Raw genomic sequence first — 18,851 nt, 5'->3', positions numbered from 1 at the left:
TATTTTCATTGTTTGAGGGGCTAATGTCGTATTTTTTTTATTGCCTGTCTTTAAATTCACATAGTGAATAAAATGAAGAACAGGCAACATAGATTCCCATGAAGATCATGCAATTTCTTTGAACTCTGTTTTAAATATGTTCTGTTTGTTTATGTAAATAAAATATCCAACACTCATGCTTCATTTTTGTTTATGATTTCTTAATCTTTTTGGTTGCAATTTGTAAGAAGTTAAAAGGAGGTCTTTGTAGCTTATATTTCAGTGGAGGACGCAACACTACAAGTTTGTTGGTTTTAATCTCAACTGGCTAAAGGCTAAATAACTTATGCCATGGTGCTGTGTCTGTTTATTCGTGTGTCAGTAAACAATTGCTTATTAACATTTATGATTATAACCTTCAGGTTGATAAAAAGTATACAGTAGTGAGATTTCCATGAAATTTCTTTTTCTTTCTTAAACCAGCTAGATCTGCCAGTGCATTACTCCATTTTGGCCTTTGAAATTATCAAAATTGCTATTGTTGCAAGTAAAAAATCACAGTCAAAGGGAGACAACCTGAACTCAGAAAGTGAAGTTGGATTTATCTTTCACTCCATTGCCTTTGTTAAAGGGGTAAAAAGAACAGTTTAAGAGAGGCAAGCTGTACTCATGTGAGAAGTTGGCTTTCTCCTTTGCCATATGTGGGGCCCATTTCGTGAACTACGTTCTATTACCCAAACAGGCATGCTCTTGATTGAAACTGACCAAAAAGAGCCATGCCATTAGAGCATAGTCCCTCATGGGTATCTTGTTTATTTTTGAAACGCCCGTTATATAGTTACACATGTGGCGTAAGTCCGGGGGCAGGGCGATCAGTTTCCTGTTCGTTGTTTGATCAATAACTTAATATAACCAATAATCACCAAATTTGGGAGGACTATGTATGGGCATAATGTCTCGGGCAAAATTTGATAACCAGCCATATTGCTTGAGTCACTCAAGTTATTGCTCTTTAATTTTAGGAATTACCTAAATTCGATTTTGTCTAATCATTAACGTTAGAAGCATTTGTCCATTCATCACCAGACTTGGTCAGTATATAGGTATTGATCCGTCTGTCCATCCGCATTGTTTCCGATTAAAAACTTGCAAATGCTTAGGCTCAATGACTGCACAGTTGGTAGGCATGTTGGTCATGACCAGCAGATGAACCCTAATATTTTGAAGTCAATGGGTCAACAATCAAGGTAGTCCGCAGAATCCAACGGTCAGGATTAAAGTCAGGATTTTTTTTAAATGGTCAGGGAAATTGGGAAATGGACAAAAATTAGGGAAATTTGGTACCTGTGATCAAGGGCCTTGGAAACAATTTGTAAAATAGCAGAAAGAAGAAAATAAGGCTAAGGCAGTTTCTTCCTTAATAGTTTGTCCATTTACTCTAATAAATATTTTATTTGCACTATTTATTAAGTTGTATTTCCCATCCAAAAGTTATTATCTTTCTGTTAATTCTTCTGTTTTTCAAAATCATTGACACATTAAATTGATAATTTTAATAGAAAAGTTAAGACTGCATATTTGGTATTTACTACTATTTAAATAAAAATAGTATTGGCATTAAAATGAAGAGTTTACAATAAGCAATATTCTTATAAGTACATGAAGAAACTGAAAGGGGTTTAAGCATCCCTTGCCTCCTGAGCTGTTTCTTTTTCAGCATTTAGCAGTTTGGATTAAAGCTTGTGACCATTGTCTTGAATATCAAACCAAATACCACACTTAGAAGTTACTTGATTGAAATAAAAGATAAATAAAAACAGGCAATGCACTATATAAAAAGAGGTGGTAAGGGTTGGCTGATGGGGAGGTTGGAGGCCAACATTACTTCGTACACCGATATTTTGGTCAAGGAAAGTTTGGATCTGGTAAGGGAAAAGTCATGAAATTATATTCTCTATGATTTATGGGCACCCTGTGATGGTTGACATTCAGCAGAAAATTCGTTTTTGATAATTGAAAAACGCTTAGGCATATTGAGGTCAAACTGGTTTACATGTTGATCATGACTAGTCGGTGATCCCTATTGATTTTGTGGTCAGGGGGTCTAAGGTAAAGGTCGTGGTGGCATTTGGCTAAAGTGCGTGTCCGAATAAGAACTGAAGAACGCTCGGGCATAGGGACCTCAACCTTCGTTTAATTGCTGAAGTTTGATAAGGTGATTAGTTTCATCTAACACTTCGACAAACTTGTTTTTAAAATATTGTTTTGACAGTGCTCAGTCAGAAGGCCGTATTGTGAAAAGGTTTGTCGAATTGTTTTAAAAAACTAAATTCTCAATCAAACTCTGGTAACAGACCGAAGGCGGGGCTCCGTAAGCGGCTATGTTTCATTCGAAGAAATGGTGAAATTATCTTTGTTTAAAATCTTCATTCGATGCAAAATGTTGCCTTCCGACGTAGCATTTATTCTATGACGTAATTTATCACGTGCTATGCACACACTGTACAGGCTAAGTATTAAATCTTTGATAATGTTAATAAAAAAAATCTCATTGACAACGGTTTAACCCTCTATACCACACACTTGACCCCCATACAACGACGACCCATCATCATAATCATCATCATCATCATCATCATCTGTAGTAGTATACGGAAGTCATTATTTTTAGGGGGAGTCAATATTTAAACAGTTAAGGGTTCACTTTTTTGTTATAAAAATAATGACCTATGTGAGTAGAAATACTTTCTTACAGTGGCTACGATATGAAGACATTATGCAAGATAAACTCAAAATCTAACTTTTTTTTAATTAAAACATTTGCAAATTACAAATGGCAAACATTTATATATAAGAACATGCTTTTAAAATGCCTCGAAATGTGTTCACGATGATTCGAACAACAAAGTTAAATATTCGAATATTCAGTTTCAACAATATGTTGTATTTTCAAGTTTCGTTTTTACTTTCTATTCTTGTATGCATATATACGAATTTAATATTTTTTACAGTGATAAACAAAGCTATTAACACGAATAATATAAAGTGTGTGGGACTTCTTATAAATTGAAAACGCAATGAATCTGATTTATAAAATCTAAACGCTTAGTTCAGAATACCTCTAAATATAATTTGGAAAACGGCCAGATCATAAATAATGCAATGTACATGTACATGTAGGTTACATGGGTTATCAACATTTTAAATAAAACGGTTGTTTAAGCATATTATTTCGTTACACATATGTTTAAAACATTTTAATGTTACACATTTTAAAACGTACTTTATGTACGGTAAATGTTTATATAAATCATTACCTTTCAATAAATATGTATAACACACCTTCACGTATTTTGGGCAAAATTTGATATATTCTTCCAAATCACATTCATCTATTAATCTGTTAACCCAAACCACAAAGTTTCTCAAGAAATTATAACATGATTTAACACATGGTCTCAGATTCTCTGTCTATCAGAGGAAACCTACTTTTACGTGAAGCAGTTTGTTTTACATCAGTTCATTCAGCATCGTGTAGCATCTCGTTTAGATTATAGTCGTTTCTCAGGAAGTTATTTACTTCTTATATTCTTTTTTTCTAAACATTAATCTGGCAGCCTCCTCCTCTTCATGATAACTGTGGAACGATGACAGTAGTAAACTGTCTGTGTCATCAAACTCAGAGCTTTCAGATGTCGCACTTGCTTCATACTCACTTTCGAAGTAGCTTTCTCGTGGCCTTTTGCGCTTTTTGTGCCTGCGATATGTACAAAAGCAACATTGAAGTATCGTATGGCAATCAATGTCTGTTAAACATGACGGTGTATGAGAATATTGTTTGTTCAGACAATCAACTAAGACTTCAATATCTTCACGTGGTTCTGCTGATTCCTTTATGTGTTCAATAATACATTCCCAAAATTTTGGACGTAAGATCTGTGGGCTTTTAGCTTGTACTATCTCCTCATACAGTTCATCCTGTATCATTCCTTTGTTGAGAAGTTCATCCGCAATATCTTTTATGTCTACTGTAGCCGTAGAATATATGTTAGCAAGCGCATCTCTTTTCTCCTTTCTAGTTGCCCGTGTTTTGGTGTTTTCGATGTTTCATTTGTATGTATGATTGTATAAATCATTCTCGGGTAAATGTATTCACATGGTGTATTGACAGAAATAGGAAGACTCGTTTTGCAAAATTAAATATAATATTAGATTTTCTTTCAGGCTGGAAATTAATGTGTTTATCAATGGTAAAGGGATACCACAAAAAATAATAAATGGATTAGCTTGGGTAAACTTCTTTTTTTGGACGACATTGCCAGTTATGCAATCTGTACTTTGATCTGTGTCGTTAAATATTACGGTTCACTATATTGTATGTTTATAAATCTTATAACGAGTAAATCTTCTTCTTTAATAATTTAGCTAAGTAAATATGTGTCGTAAGCTTATAGTGTAAGACAAACACATGGTATTTAACTAACATCGACACCTGTCCTGTTTTATTTACTTCGTTAGCTTGTTGATATCACACTCAACCAGAGGTATTCAAATACTTGGCTTGCTACTATAATCTTGGGAATACCAGCAATACTGTGGTACCACACTGTTTCCTGAGTGTTAGCGATCGTGATTACCGTGTTTAATATATTACCGTTTACTCAATATTATTATTAAGTCTAATACTGGCCCTTAAGACTTTTGAATATGCAAAATGTAAAATGGTAGTTGCTAAGAAAAACAACAACATGGCTTTGTACACTTCGATGAAAAATTGCTTTACCTTGTGGTGTTGATTCATTGAGCTTCTTTCCGTATTCTTCTGCCGAGTCATATTTCTCTGCCCAGGCAACACACTTTTCCTATACATGTTTAATACATTTAAAATGTTGATTAAATCTGCGTATGATAAAATGTATGTATATTTATTATTATACTACACGCTAATTCACATGTTTCTGTTCGAAAATGAGTTTACTTAAATGTGACGTTACAACGATTATATTGAAAACTTATTAAACCTTGTACTTATAACTACCAACCCATCCGCCAATAGTGATGATCCATTGACGAAGTTTGTCGTTGATGAACCAGCATGTAATACGTTGAATGATTTCGACATCAGCAGTTTGGCCTTCTTCAGCACACAATTTTGCCAACGATCCACTTAGGATCAGCAAAGATAGGATTCCCTCCCAGTTTGTTTGGTTTTCAAATAATTTATCGGCTGCTTGCAAAAGATAAACCTGAAGCGAAGCTTTGTGTTTTTCGGGTTGTATGTTTATAGTAATTCCGAGTTGCCTTTCGACGACAGCGCTGTTTTCAAACTTATCACACAGTTCTCTCATGAGTTTTATTTCTTTCGTGAGAAACGAAGCATCACTTGTCTTTTCCTCAGAGACTGCATACATTTTGGCTTCTTTACAAGCATGGCAACAAGTCATTAAATCTGTTTCTAGTTTCGATTTGCATGTTGAACAATAAACCGTTGGCCATTTTGAAATAATTTCAAAATTGTAGCCAGACTTTTAAAGTCTGTACATTAGATAGTCTTGCGTTATAGAATCCGCCATGTACTCAAAATCCGACATTGTGTACACGTAAGATATATTTATGTTTATGTTCATCACATTTTATAAATAAAAGAATTATGCTTTTTCGGAACGGGTTGAATCTATTTTAAAAGCATATATATAAATCGATTCGTGTTTAATCACGTTATCTTTTTGAAACATAAAGCCACTGCCGAATTATAAAATTATAAACAATGCATATATATGTGTTTGTGAATTATACATGTGTATAACCTACTAATTAAACCCAATTCATGTTATTAAAACAGAGATTATACTTCATCTGATAAATTCGGGAAAGTTAACTTTTTTGTATATTTTGCATTGTGGACATTGCCAACACCAACACCAAAATTCATGAGGGTGTCATCCTCCTTTTTGGTACTCAGGATTTCAAGCCATTTTAAGCCATTTTTCGGATCCTACAGATTTCAATAATATAGCAAACTGGATTCGCGGATTCCAACAAAAATTCACATAACACAAATTATAGTTATTAACGGAATTCATTTAGAAAAAAATCGTCAATATGGCATCAATTTCTCGGGGCAGAACCTTAATACATTTTTAAACCTCTGTTATTCTTTTACTTTATTTATTTGAGGAAGAATGAAAAGAATTCGGGAATACGTGTGTTCTTATTTATTACTTAAATTTACGACAAACTAAAATGGTAAAGGTTACACACCACTATTATCAAAACGGAGAGCAGATTGCCAATATACACAACTTCTTCCTTATTAAAAGAGATGCAGATCTGGGGTGCTCAATAAATACAATATGATTAACACAGCATAATTATTTACCAAGAATCAACTGACATGATGCCCCTATTGACTCATTCATCCACACAAACATAAGTGCCAATGGATTGACCATTCCCAAAGACGACATATATACAGCAAACATACAGGCAATCATTTCAATTTAGTCCAAACATAAACGACTGAAAGATTGATGGTTAACAATAAATATTAATTCTAATACAGACGAAATTAAATGGCAGGATAGATATTTTGTTTTTCAATTATTTTTTTCTGCATTATCAAATCCAACAAAAAATAAAGTGACATTCATTGCCTGTGCGTGAACTCAGTGGTCAAATGAATCTCGATCTGCCGATGGAAGATTCCTTATTTAATACTGTAATAAAAGTATGCACCACTTGCGTTCTAAAATGCGGATTTCATTTATGGGACAGAAACAACAACAGCGTATTGAACTGAACACGACTGGTGTAATTAGCACCTGTCATAAGTCATTTTAAAAAGGATTGGTGCAATCGCACCAAAGTCTATTGTATGATTACATTATAAGATATATTATAGGTAAATGTCCCATAAAATTTGGCGGATATGAAAGTCTTTAGGACACTTAACATACGGAACATGGATGTTGAGTGGAGGAGGGGAGGCGGGCTATGTAGGTGGTAAAAAACGACAGCGAGGTTGCTGTGAGCTTTCTGCGTAGTTCCTTCGCCATAAAATCATTTTTAAGGTTGCGCTGCGTTTGTATCAATTTTTTTCAAGAAGAAATAATTCAACTACTTTCTGGTCTTTAATTTTATCTTGGTCACAGCTAATTTCAGATGTATTGTAAACCACGTCTCACCTGAATATGAAACTTTAACCTGTTCGGTACGTTAGCAATATATTATCAGTTTTTAAGTGTACGTATGAACCAAATTATTAAGACAAAAACTATTCTAATTTTATTATGAGATTAACATGCATATCCGAGGTTAAAATTGCATTAAGAGTTTAAATTCGTAATTCATCATGACATTTTACAAGTGAGGTTCTGCATACATTTATCGTGGCGGCGGAATATTCTCTTTGCGGATTTCGCCATTTCAGGAAATTGTATTTAACACATCAATAGTTATTGGTCCAAGTTTCACTTTCAATGCTATATTACGTTTCATCATTTCATGGCGTTTGAAACACATGCCCACTTTTCATACATAGCCACGTGTTTGTGTTTTCTTCCTTGGACAATACATAAATTCACTTCCGCGTAACTTAACCCAGCAATAGACTTTACAAGCTGAACATTGGTCTTGGACGATACATCAATTCAATTCTGCATAACTGAAATAGCAGCTGCATCAATGCTCGCACATGCATTCTTTTACTGTGTTCGTTTTGTTTTGGCTTCCGTTGAAAAAATGCAGGATATACAATGATACGTTAAGTATACTTAGTGAACAGATGTTAACTCAGTTTCCCACATCCTCAAGTTCAGAACGTTTTTAATTATAAAACTATTGTGATCTATAATGACGCGAGTGTAAGTCTGGCTCCTCACGATCACTTGTTTGATGTAGTCAAAAGTGTACATTGGATTATGCAACATAACCTCATTTTCTGCAACCTTTAGGTCTCAAATATAATAGAATTGCGTCTTTTCCATATGTCATTTTGTAAAATTATAAGATTTGTTTTGACGCCAGTCTAACTTATGTTTTTGTTTTTGACAAACGCATATTTTAAACATAGGTACGTTTAGTCAAGTATTACACATTTGTTTGTAAATTACTAACGTATATTTTCTAGCTAAGATAGTAACAGGCAATAAATGGCATAGTTGAGTAATATATGTGGATCATCAGATATCAGAGGGTCATAGAATGAATTGATTTCAGTGTTTGGAAGACATTTTGGAGTGATATTCGAAATCCCTTCCCTTCTCTCATAACATCAACATCCTCGTTATCAACAACATCGACATAGATCAGCAGCATTTTATGCATCATCCCAAAAATGTTCAACAGCAAAGCTACTAAAAAGGATAATTTTCAAAGTACATGTTTTGAAAAGAAAACATAGTCTGCAATTGACCTTTGTGATACAAATACTGGAAATACATTAGTGAGTTGTTACATATTAAAGTGTACTGAAACCATTAACCAGTTTATGTATGGCAATTGCATACCAGTTTTTGGAAGAATTTTGTGTGAATATTGTTTTTTTTAATAGTTTTCACTTGAGTTTCACATTCGCTAGAAAGTTTACTGGTAGCAAGTCTCGATATTGCCCAGTATTATCGTTATCGTCAGGCCATTTTCCAGAGTGAAAGTCTGAACGTGATCCACTTGTTCTAATATATCAATTGTTTATTGAATCAATCAAATTATATTTCACTTCTATCACTTTGTGCTTTTCCAGTTTTGCAGATGTATCTCTGTATGATACGACACGTGTATAATATTAACCTATTTCGAGAGTCTGGATTTTTTTCGTTTATATCAAAAGACATTAATTCGATTGATCTCTTTGATATTGCTAATGTATTTGGTGATGCCTTTTCTTTTCAGTTTGACCCTTTTGAACTTTTTTCTTGAACCTTTTTATTTCGAACTCTTCAAAGCCACGTGCTTTGTGTATCTTGCGTTGGACTCGTAATTTCATCAGTAACTTCTTCAATGTCAGAAAGGACTTCTCTACTTTTACGTGAAGCTGTTCGTTTTACATGCGTTTTTTCAGCATCGTTTAACATTTTGTTTGGATTATAGTCGTGTCTCAGGAAGTGATTAATTTCTTGTATTTTCTTACTTCTTAAATTTAATCTGTCTGTAGCCCTTACTACTGTCGGCCTTATAAATACTGCCGCCTCTTCATGAAAGCTGTTGAACGATGACAGTAAACTGTCAGTGTCGCTAAGCTCTGGTCTTTCTGATGTCGTACTGGCATCAGTGTCAGTTTCGAAGAAGCTTTCTCTTTGCCTAGTACCCTTGTTGCGCCCATGATATGTACAAAAACAGCATTGGAATATCGCATGGCATTCTACGTCTGCTAGACAGGACGCTATGTGAGAATATTCCTTGTTCAGACAATCCTCTAAGACTTCAATATCTTTCCGTTGATCTGATGAATTCTTAATGTGTTCAATAATACATTCCCAAAATTGTGTACGTAAGTTCTGTGGGCTTTCAGCTTGTACTATCTCCTCATACAGTTCATCCTGTATCATTTCTTTGCTGAGAAGTTCATCTGCAATATCTCTTATGTCTACTGTAGCTTTCATGACGCAGATCAAACACTTCCTGGTGGCTTTCGTTTTTGAAATTTGTTCAAGAGATTCATTTACCTTTTGCACAATGTGAGCATTTACAGGCTGCTCTTTTAAAATCTTTAGAAACTGTAGAATAACATGAGGTGCTTTGTTCTTTATCTTGACCATCAATAGCCTACACTTATCCTTTGGTGTCGATCGAGATCGAATACTGTGGTACTCTTCATCGTTTATGCAATTTTCTTCAACTAATCTGTCGAGGACCTCTCCTCCCTCTAGTGACAAATCATCTACAAACGTGCACAGATTTACTTTGATAGCTTCCTGAAGGTGTTGCAGCTGTCTGATGTCAAGATCGGAAAAGGACAAAGCTGAAATTAAATGTAGTTGCATATATATAAACAGGCAAATAATCCCCCCCCCCCCTCCTTTTTAATTTCTCGTCTTGTTGGTGTTTTATTTTGTAATGGGGCGTTTGCTTGTATGTTTATATATACAAAACAGTCACATTATTTTCACAAGCTTAAGTACAATATTACATCTTTTCATGCTGGAAATAAAGTGCTTATGAATTGTTTAGAGCTAACACAGCAATACAATAACTAAATTAGTTACAAAAGGTAAACCTGGATTTTGGGACGACATTGACAATACTGCACTCTACACTTTTTAAAATTGTCGTTAAATAGTATGGTTAACTATACGTATATGTACGTTTTCGCGTAGCTGGAAGTCTCGTTCTGTGTTTTGGCACTCTTGCAGTTTTCAGTAATAGTTCAACCCTTTTGTTTATTTCTTTAACTTGTGCTTCTATAGTGCACAGTTTGTCGTCTACGGTTCTTTTCCATTGCTGAAAAAGATAAACTCACCGGGAAGTTTATCATCACCATTGTTAATATCATAATTAAGTAACACTTTATGTAACATAAGACGGATGTTTTCTATACATACATGTTTTTTACATCCTTGTTATTGGTATTTACTTTTTAAAGTTTTAGTGGAACTCTTAAAGACAGAGAACTACCAGTATTGATCAACTATTGTGTGAATATACATTTGATTTCTGCGTCAAAATGTATTTAAAACTTACCTTTATTGAAGTACTTGTATTCGAATTCGCCATTTTTGTCTTTAGTATTCCTTACATTCAAACACAATTATTGATGTGAATGATTCCAAACGTAACATTGATTAAGAAGTATATCCTATTGATAACAACTTTGTGCTGTGTTTATATCAAAAGAGTTATCAGTTAACTTCTTAAGTTATCCTTAGTCATTTATACCTAAATCACAGCTGAACTCAGGTGGATTATAAACTATATATGTTATTTGAATGTGAAACTTGAATCTGCTTGGTAAGACGTATTCATTGAGACCGATTCATGTGTATACACCGAATACATGATACAGGTTGTATTGTTATATTTATTTTGAATATGCCTCCTTCGAATAATTCCATGAATTAATGGACTGTTTGAAACTGCGTTTAGAAATTACTTACACTATTGATATAGTGCAGTTTCTTTAATATATACAAAAATCAGCAGTTATTTCGGACTAATTTTTATAAAAAAATAAGGATGTTCCCAAAAAGGATACGTAGAATCTTATCAAAATCATATCAAATAATCATTAGTGTGAAAAAGCAGAACTCAACACACGGCAATAGCACATGGATTGGGATCAGTAAAAGACATATATGGAATAAGATGGATTTTTTAATATGTTGTGATATTTTGTCACTGTAGGATCACAAGGGCAGGGTGCGTTGTTTTGCCACACAACCATGTCCACGCCCCACCAATAAATATATATATATTCTAATGCTTGTTAATAATGATTGCGGAACTGTTACAAGTAATAACTAAGAAGAATTATGTAGGTTTTTTTTATTATTCTATAATCTTTGTAAAGCGCGAAGGCTTGCATCTGTATTTCCCTATATTTGCTGAAATGACCATGTTCAAGAGGCCATAACTTCGTCAAATTTCAACCAAACTCAACAATGTTGGCCTTTCCTTGGAGAATTGCTTACAATCATGAAGAAAATGTACATATGTTCCGAAAATAAATGTCATTTCAAACCCGAGATGCAAAAGACATGCTACTCGACGAACCAACTACCCGCAAATTTCACCCTAGTTTTAAGACTAAAAATGCCCGCTATGGCATCATCAATTAATTACGTGTGCCTAACAAGCACCATAAAATGATCAAAATACATGCAAAAAGGTTTTCAAATGTCGTGGATGTGGCATAACAATCCACCCTGCCCCTTTGGGTTGGATATTTATGCGTATAACAGGCACAAATTATATTTTAAAGTTTATTTTAAGACCCACCAAGCCGCTTGCTGTTGCTTTTTAAATAAGAAAAGAACATTTAAACTTTAACAAAATCGTCAACTTTTTGAGCTCGGTAAAGTTGAAAATCAGTACGAAATCGAAATATTTTATTTGAATGTCTATGTCGACTATATTTTCAGTATTTATTTATTGAACGGACATTTATCAGACTAAGTCTGATCACAAAATAGGGATATTACCATACATGTTTTTATATATCAACAGCCTTCAAACTAAACAAGGAAGCTGGCACAAATTGATTTGTTTTATTTGTTTGTATTTTCCATATAAAAACCTCTCTCCTAAAAAGGATACAGTTAATTAATAGTTTGACTTTTTCCACCGACCATGGCACAAAAATACCCAGAACACAATTTATTATCCTCTTCAGTGGTCACATGTTTTTTGTCATTTTTAACAAGAACACGTTAGGCCAAACAAAATATTTATGAATTGTGGCCTTACATGTACATCTGGAAGAACCAAGGTTTAAAGGATTTCAACTGTGTACTTAATACAAAAATCAGTTGTTTATTACTAGTAGTAGATCATTATTCATTAGTAGTGCAAAATAAAATATAAAAAATGTCCTACAAATAAAACTGAAATAAAGTAGCACTTCCAAGTTTAACTGAAAATTTCATATGTTTCATTGCTTTTGGTGCTAATAAGTCTGTCTTAAAACATTTGGCAAGCTAAGTTGAAGCTGCAACTGAACTTCCCACTGAAATACCATGTAATTTATATGAAATGTTTTTAATATGTTTTGTTTGTTTAGATGTATGAAATACTCAACACTCGAGGTGTGTTTGTGTGTATACTTAAATTGAAACTTACTAAAAGTCCAACATGGAACAAAATGAAGAAACAACACTCCTAATATGGAACCGACTGGACCGCGCACTACATCCCCACCCCCCACACACACGTAATACAACCACGCTCGCACACATACACTCATGAACGTGGTGACGTGTACACATACACGCACACGCATACATGCGTACACGCACGCACGCACGCACAAACACGAGCATGCGCGCAAACATACACATACAGTACACGCATGGCAAGGATCATCTACATTTACTACTATGTTACTTTATAATAGTCATTCATTTTTATGTGCTATGGACCTTTGTTACTAATTTACGACTACTTTGTATATCTAAAAAGAAATGTGAAACGAATTGAAAGACAATTCTCAAAAAAACTTTGCCGTATCTGTTTGGCTCATGCCAAGGGCAACAACTCGAGTATGATGCTCTCAGTTATAGAAATGCAAAGTACATCCTCATTTTCAGTAACCTTAGGTCGAATTATGTCATTTTGTTATGTCCTTTTGGAAAAATATCAGAACTATCTTGATGTCACTATTGACGGCAGTTTAATTGATAGCTTTTTACAAACAAATCATGTTGAATAAATAAGTTAAGTAGAACACACCATTATATTGCCTTTGCCACATTTAGACTTTCTATGACGATCCTTTGAGCATTTTTTGAGTAAAATATATAAATCTTAAGATGTCAAACGGTCATTTCATGCGCGTGTTGCAATCTCGAATTAGTATATGTTAATTGGCCAGTGAATCGATTTCGAAGTTTCCAAGACCTGCTCGCGATATAATCAAAATCCCACCTCAAGTCTTTAAGATGTGCTTACACGTACAATTTTTGATATAAACCAACGCTGATGGGAATGTTTTTAAATTCCAGCTAAAATGACACCTAAATTTAACATCCTCTTTATCAACATTAACAGTAACAACAACAAAAACAGCGGCATTTTATCCATTAATATGCATCCTCCTAACATATAACATATAACAACAGGAAATTAACATCCTCGGCACCGCAGCGTATCATAACCTATATGGCAAATCAGCTATAAAAATCTCGTACTCATAAATAATTAATAAGGTGAAATCCAGCCGCTTGATTGGTCGCATGAGACACACCTCATGCGGTGCGGAAATGACCGAGAAGTTATGGATGTAATCTCGGTTCGAAATAATCCAAAATGATCGCGGCTTACAAATCGTTTTAGGCAGGATATTGTTAAAGATGCCGATAGCTCTTCACAAAGGAGATTCTTTCCTTTTTATTATCGGCTATTTCACTGGTCGGAAAATGCTTATAAATATTCAAGATTTACGAAGTTTCCCTAGCCAATTTGCCCAGGGTATCATATAGGTTATGATACGCTGGGGTGCCGAGCATAGAAATCTACGGAATATCATAATTTTAAACATGTTGTACATGTTATAACCAAAGACATAATCTGCATTTTAATTTATCTTGAAGATAATTGCAAAAAACACACACTATGGTTTGCTGCAAAGTAAAAGGTTATTCATAATTTCTTTATCTGTTCATGGATAACTATTGCATACCACTAAGAGTGCTTAGAAGCTTTTTCTGTGAATAAACTTATCATAGTTCTCACTTTAGATTCAGAGTCGCTAGAAATCTTATTGGCACCGAGTATGGAAGTCGCCTTTGTTGACCCATTGTAATCTTTATCGTCACGCCTTTTTCCAAAGCGGAAGTCTAAATATGGTATACTAGTATTTACATACGCATTCTTAGCTGAGGCATTTGAGTCATATTTCACGTCTCTCACACTGTGCTTTTCCAGTTTTGCAGATGTATCTTTGTATGACATGGCACGTGGACCATTCTGACTTATGTCATCACTCTGTGAACATTTGTCGTCGATTTCATGATGCAAACCTTCAATTGATGTCTGTGTTGTATTTTCTCTATATTGTGCACCTTTAGCTTGACCGTCATAAATAACCCTTTCAGATTGATCTTTTTCTTGAACTTGTTCATGTTGAACCTGTATAAATGGACGGGTAACGGAAGTTTCATGCGTTGGACTAGTCTTTTCATCATTAACTTCTTTAATGTCATAAAATACTACTCTACTTTTACGTGAAGCAGTTTGTTTTACATCAGTTTCTTCAGCATCCTTTAGCATCTCGTTTGGATTATAGTCGTTTTTTAGGAAAGTATTAAATTCTTGTATTTTCTTTTTTCTGTCTGCAGACCTTCTTTCTTTAGGCCTCATGGTTACCTCCTCCTCTTCATGATAACCATAGTAAGATGACTGTAAACTCTCACTGTCACTAAACTCTGATCTTTCTGATGTCGCACTAGCATCCGTTTCATTTTCGAAGTAGCTTTCTCGTAGCCTTTTGCCCTTGTTACGTCTGCGATATGTACAGAAGCAACATTGGAGTACCGTATGACATTCTACGTCAGTTAGACATGACGCTATATGAGAATATTGCTTTTTCAGACACTCAATTAAGACTTTGATATCATTCCGTTGATCTGACGAACCCTTTATGTGTTCAATAATACATTCCCAAAAATGTGGACGTAAGTTCTGTGGGCTTTCAGCTTGTACTATCTCCTCATACAGTTCATCCTGTATCATTTCTTTGCTGAGAAGTTCATCCGCAATATCTTTTATGTCTACTGTAGCTTTCATGATGCAGATCAAACACTTCCTGGTGGCTTTCGTTTTTGTAATTTGTTCAAGAGATTCATTTACCTTTTGTACAATGTGAGCATTTACAGGCTCGTCTTCTAAAACTTTCAAAAACTTTTGGATTACATGAGGAGCTTTGTTCTTTATTTTGACCATCAATAACCTACACTTATCCTTTGGCGTCGATCGAGCTCGAATACTGTGGTACTCTTCATCGTTTATGCAACTTTCTTCAACTAGTCTGTCTAGGACCTCTCCTCCCTCTAGTGTCAAATTATCTACAAACGCACACAGATTTACTTTGATAGCCTCCTGAAGGTGTTGCAACTGTCTGATGTCAAGATCGGGAAAGTCCAAAGCTGAAGATGAAATTAATTAGACTTAGTAGACATTTGCTTCTGTTAATTCAAATTTCTTAAAATGATGTTTTATGGTGTTAATGTTGTTGCATGTTTACATACATTAACTGTGTATGCAAAAAAACCCCATTCTTTTAGTCTTAACTATATATATAAAGCAAAAAAACATTCTCTTCAATCAAAACAGGCAGATGAAACTATATCATAAATTGTAAACTGAATGAACAGGAATAAGCCATGATAAGCATCCTCTATGTAATAACAAGTTGTATACATACTTCACTATCATATCGGTCGATAAAAATATTATCAAACAATTTTATTTCTTACGTTTTCGGGTATTTGAACGCCTCGTTCTTGGTTTTGGCGCTTTAACGGTTTTCAGCAATATTTCCACATTCTTGTTTATTTCTTTAATTTGCGTTTCTAAGTTGCCGAGTTTCTTATCTACCGTTCTTGTCCATTGCTGAAAGTACATAAACTCACCGTGAAGTTTATCATCACCATTGTAAATATGGTAGATAAGTTACACTTGAGTACATGTCACATGAAACGGTCTCTCTCTCTCTCTCTCTCTCTCTCTCTCTCTCTCTCATACATGTTTGTATATATACATACATACATGAATTATACATGTTTTGACAGTTTGTTATAGGTATTTACAGTAGAAATTTTCAGTAGAATATTTCAAAACAAAGGACTATTGATAGACCATTGTTCACATGTGAATATAGATGCACAACTACTGTGTTTTATGATGTTATTTTTAATATATCGCTTAAAATCTTACCTCTATCGAACTATTTGAATTCGCCATGTTTAGTATTCCTATCATGCAGGCACATGTAACAATGTAAATAATATCACATCAAACATTCATAAATGTTTTATATCACTTGTTAGGAAGTTTACTTATTCAACTATGTTTTTATCGTTCACTTCTGACTAACAGCTGAAATTAAACATCGTTAACTATCTCTGACTACAATGTGAAACTTAAATCAGCTCGGTGTGTTTTGCAATATTATCTATTCTCAGGTATATATATGGACAGGTATTAGTAATACCTTGTTGATCTTCTTTGGTTATGATTACTCACAAATATGCCACTACTTCAGGTGGCAATTCAAACATGTCGTTAGCAAAATGTACGTGAAAATCACTAATATGATGTAACAATTCAATTAGTTCAAATTTCTAAGTTAAGGATCTCAACTATTGAGTTTGAATAAAGCATTTGATTGACCTCTTCATGTTTCCCAATATATATTATATTTGGTATGTAAACTCATAATAAAAGCGGTAATTATGTCATGTAAACTTTGAAGTGTTTAAGTAACTAATTACCGAATTTGGACCATATAAACAATGAGGGTTTAAATACTCCATCATGAAATTGTACATGTAGATTACTTCACAAACAGTACATCTATACACTTCCGCATAACTTAAACAGCTGTAATCTGCACAGTGCCTGTCACGCTTGGTGTCTCGTACAGTCATGCTTATGTACTATATGGAAGACATAACGAAGTATAATCCCGTGAGTATAGTACTTGGTAAGAAGAGGGATTTTATTTGATAATGTATTGCACATTTTGTTTCAGTACGCGTTACTTTTGAAGCTATTTCCGTATTCTGCTTTTTTTAATGCGTTTTGTAACTCGTTGATATTTAGATAAGTGCGCTTTAATCTATTATTTTAATTGCGCAATTACGCAAAAACGCACCTTATTCGCATTATGATAACCGCATAACATATCATGAAAACTCATAACATCGCTTTTTAAGCGAACTACTTAGTACGCAGAATGCAGCCCCGAAGCTATTAGAGCAGAGTGGCAACTAGGTAATTTAGAAGCAAATGTTAATGTAAATTGACCACCGCAATTCTAGAAACTTTTAGGTTGATTCATTCGTCAAAAGTTAAAAAACGATATGTCGATCTCCCAATGGAAGATTCCGTATTACTGTAATAAAAGTAAGCGGCCTATAGCATTGTTTTAATTATTAATATCAATTTTATATGTGCGTTTTCTTAACCGGATTTCATTAATGGAACAAGAAACACTACCAGCGAATTGGATTAAAAATGACTGGTGTATCTAGCACCTGCCATAATATACTTTGAAAGGGACTGGTGCAACTGCACCCCAGTCAGAATCAATTGCGTGTTTACATAATAATTAAGCTGAACATTGATCTTGGACGATACATCAATTCACTTCCGCGTAACTGAAATAGCAGCTGCATCAATGCTCGCACATGCATTCTAATACTGTGTTCGTTTGTTTGTTTTCGCTTCCGTTGAAATGCAGGAAATACAATGATATGTTCAGTATACTTTCTTGAAAACATGTTAACTCAATTTCCCACATCATCAAGATCAGGACCCTTTTAATAATGAAACTTTTGTTAACTAACATGACGCGAGTGTGAGTCTGACTCCTCATGGTCACTTGTTTGATGTCGTAAAAAAAATCATGCAACTATAATGACAATTTTGGGCGAAGATTTGATTGAAAATGTTGTAGAAAACACCCCCCAAAACCCACCACGGAAGATCTTGGAATCATTCCACGCCATCCAACCCTTCCCCGAACCTTCTAGAATTTTCTTCTCACTCTAAGGTTCATTTGACCCTTGACAGCTATGTGAAAGTTATCCATTGGATTTTGCAACAATGCACTATAATGCATTAGTCAATTGTAACCACGCCCCCCTCAGGTTCGGGGAATAGAGGGGACTTTGACTTTCGGTTCAGCCAAGCCCGGGTAAAGTCTCCGCTCTGTTTCCCCGCACACCAGGGACCCTAGGTAAGGTCTATTCCCCGCTATTTTTGGCGCAACAAAACCACCACATTCGCACGGCACTGCGGGGCCACCTGGAAGGTAAAAAACAGTCCATTTCACCGGCTATCCCAAGTATACCCTCGGACCTGGGGGGGGGGGCGGGGCGTGGTTACAATTGACTGGTGCATAATCTATTGACAATATATATGATACCCTTTTTGGTCAATTGAAAAGTTGATTGGCTACCAGCGTCTATTTTTTTCCTTGCTATCAAATATGAATATTT

The 18,851-nt window shown here is 34.6% G+C and overlaps 3 protein-coding genes across 3 annotated transcripts; all 3 read right to left on the bottom strand.

Annotated features, from left to right (window-relative positions):
- Positions 1-2,879: 2,879 nt before the first annotated feature.
- LOC128243280 (uncharacterized) lies at positions 2,880-5,594 on the bottom strand. The gene is made up of 3 exons (XM_052960943.1): positions 5,022-5,594; positions 4,763-4,841; positions 2,880-3,736 (listed from the first exon to the last, which is right to left on the bottom strand). Exons 1-3 carry the CDS (start codon positions 5,421-5,423, stop codon positions 3,585-3,587), a joined length of 633 nt encoding a protein of 210 aa, XP_052816903.1. The 5' UTR covers positions 5,424-5,594; the 3' UTR covers positions 2,880-3,584.
- A 1,162-nt stretch (positions 5,595-6,756) lies between these two features.
- Positions 6,757-10,909, bottom strand: LOC128220121 (uncharacterized). The gene is made up of 3 exons (XM_052928387.1): positions 10,657-10,909; positions 10,281-10,416; positions 6,757-9,937 (listed from the first exon to the last, which is right to left on the bottom strand). Exons 1-3 carry the CDS (start codon positions 10,687-10,689, stop codon positions 8,916-8,918), a joined length of 1,191 nt encoding a protein of 396 aa, XP_052784347.1. The 5' UTR covers positions 10,690-10,909; the 3' UTR covers positions 6,757-8,915.
- Positions 10,910-13,644: 2,735 nt separating this feature from the next.
- LOC128245316 (uncharacterized) lies at positions 13,645-16,772 on the bottom strand. The gene is made up of 3 exons (XM_052963444.1): positions 16,564-16,772; positions 16,104-16,239; positions 13,645-15,773 (listed from the first exon to the last, which is right to left on the bottom strand). The coding sequence occupies exons 1-3, from the start codon at positions 16,606-16,608 to the stop codon at positions 14,311-14,313; spliced, it is 1,644 nt and encodes a 547-aa protein (XP_052819404.1). The 5' UTR covers positions 16,609-16,772; the 3' UTR covers positions 13,645-14,310.
- Between the last annotated feature and the right edge of the window lie 2,079 nt (positions 16,773-18,851).

This window comes from Mya arenaria, chromosome 2 (assembly GCF_026914265.1).
Source record: "Mya arenaria isolate MELC-2E11 chromosome 2, ASM2691426v1".
NCBI classification, from domain to species: domain Eukaryota; kingdom Metazoa; phylum Mollusca; class Bivalvia; order Myida; family Myidae; genus Mya; species Mya arenaria.
Note: the sequence above shows the minus strand (reverse complement) of the source record. Positions and strands in the feature narration are given on the sequence as shown.

Coding starts and splice junctions, on each gene's coding strand:
- LOC128243280 (XM_052960943.1), bottom strand. CDS start 5,423: ATGACTTGTTGCCATGCTTGTAAAGAAGCCAAAATGTATGCAGTCTCT. Junction 4,842..5,021: donor TCATCACTATTGGCGGATGG/GTTGGTAGTTAT, acceptor AAACATGTATAG/GAAAAGTGTGTTGCCTGGGC. Junction 3,737..4,762: donor CAATGAATCAACACCACAAG/GTAAAGCAATTT, acceptor TACATATCGCAG/GCACAAAAAGCGCAAAAGGC.
- LOC128245316 (XM_052963444.1), bottom strand. CDS start 16,608: ATGATAGGAATACTAAACATGGCGAATTCAAATAGTTCGATAGAG. Junction 16,240..16,563: donor ATTCAAATAGTTCGATAGAG/GTAAGATTTTAA, acceptor ATGTACTTTCAG/CAATGGACAAGAACGGTAGA. Junction 15,774..16,103: donor GCGTTCAAATACCCGAAAAC/GTAAGAAATAAA, acceptor TTTCATCTTCAG/CTTTGGACTTTCCCGATCTT.
- LOC128220121 (XM_052928387.1), bottom strand. CDS start 10,689: ATGGCGAATTCGAATACAAGTACTTCAATAAAG. Junction 10,417..10,656: donor ATACAAGTACTTCAATAAAG/GTAAGTTTTAAA, acceptor TATCTTTTTCAG/CAATGGAAAAGAACCGTAGA. Junction 9,938..10,280: donor ACTTCCAGCTACGCGAAAAC/GTACATATACGT, acceptor ATTTAATTTCAG/CTTTGTCCTTTTCCGATCTT.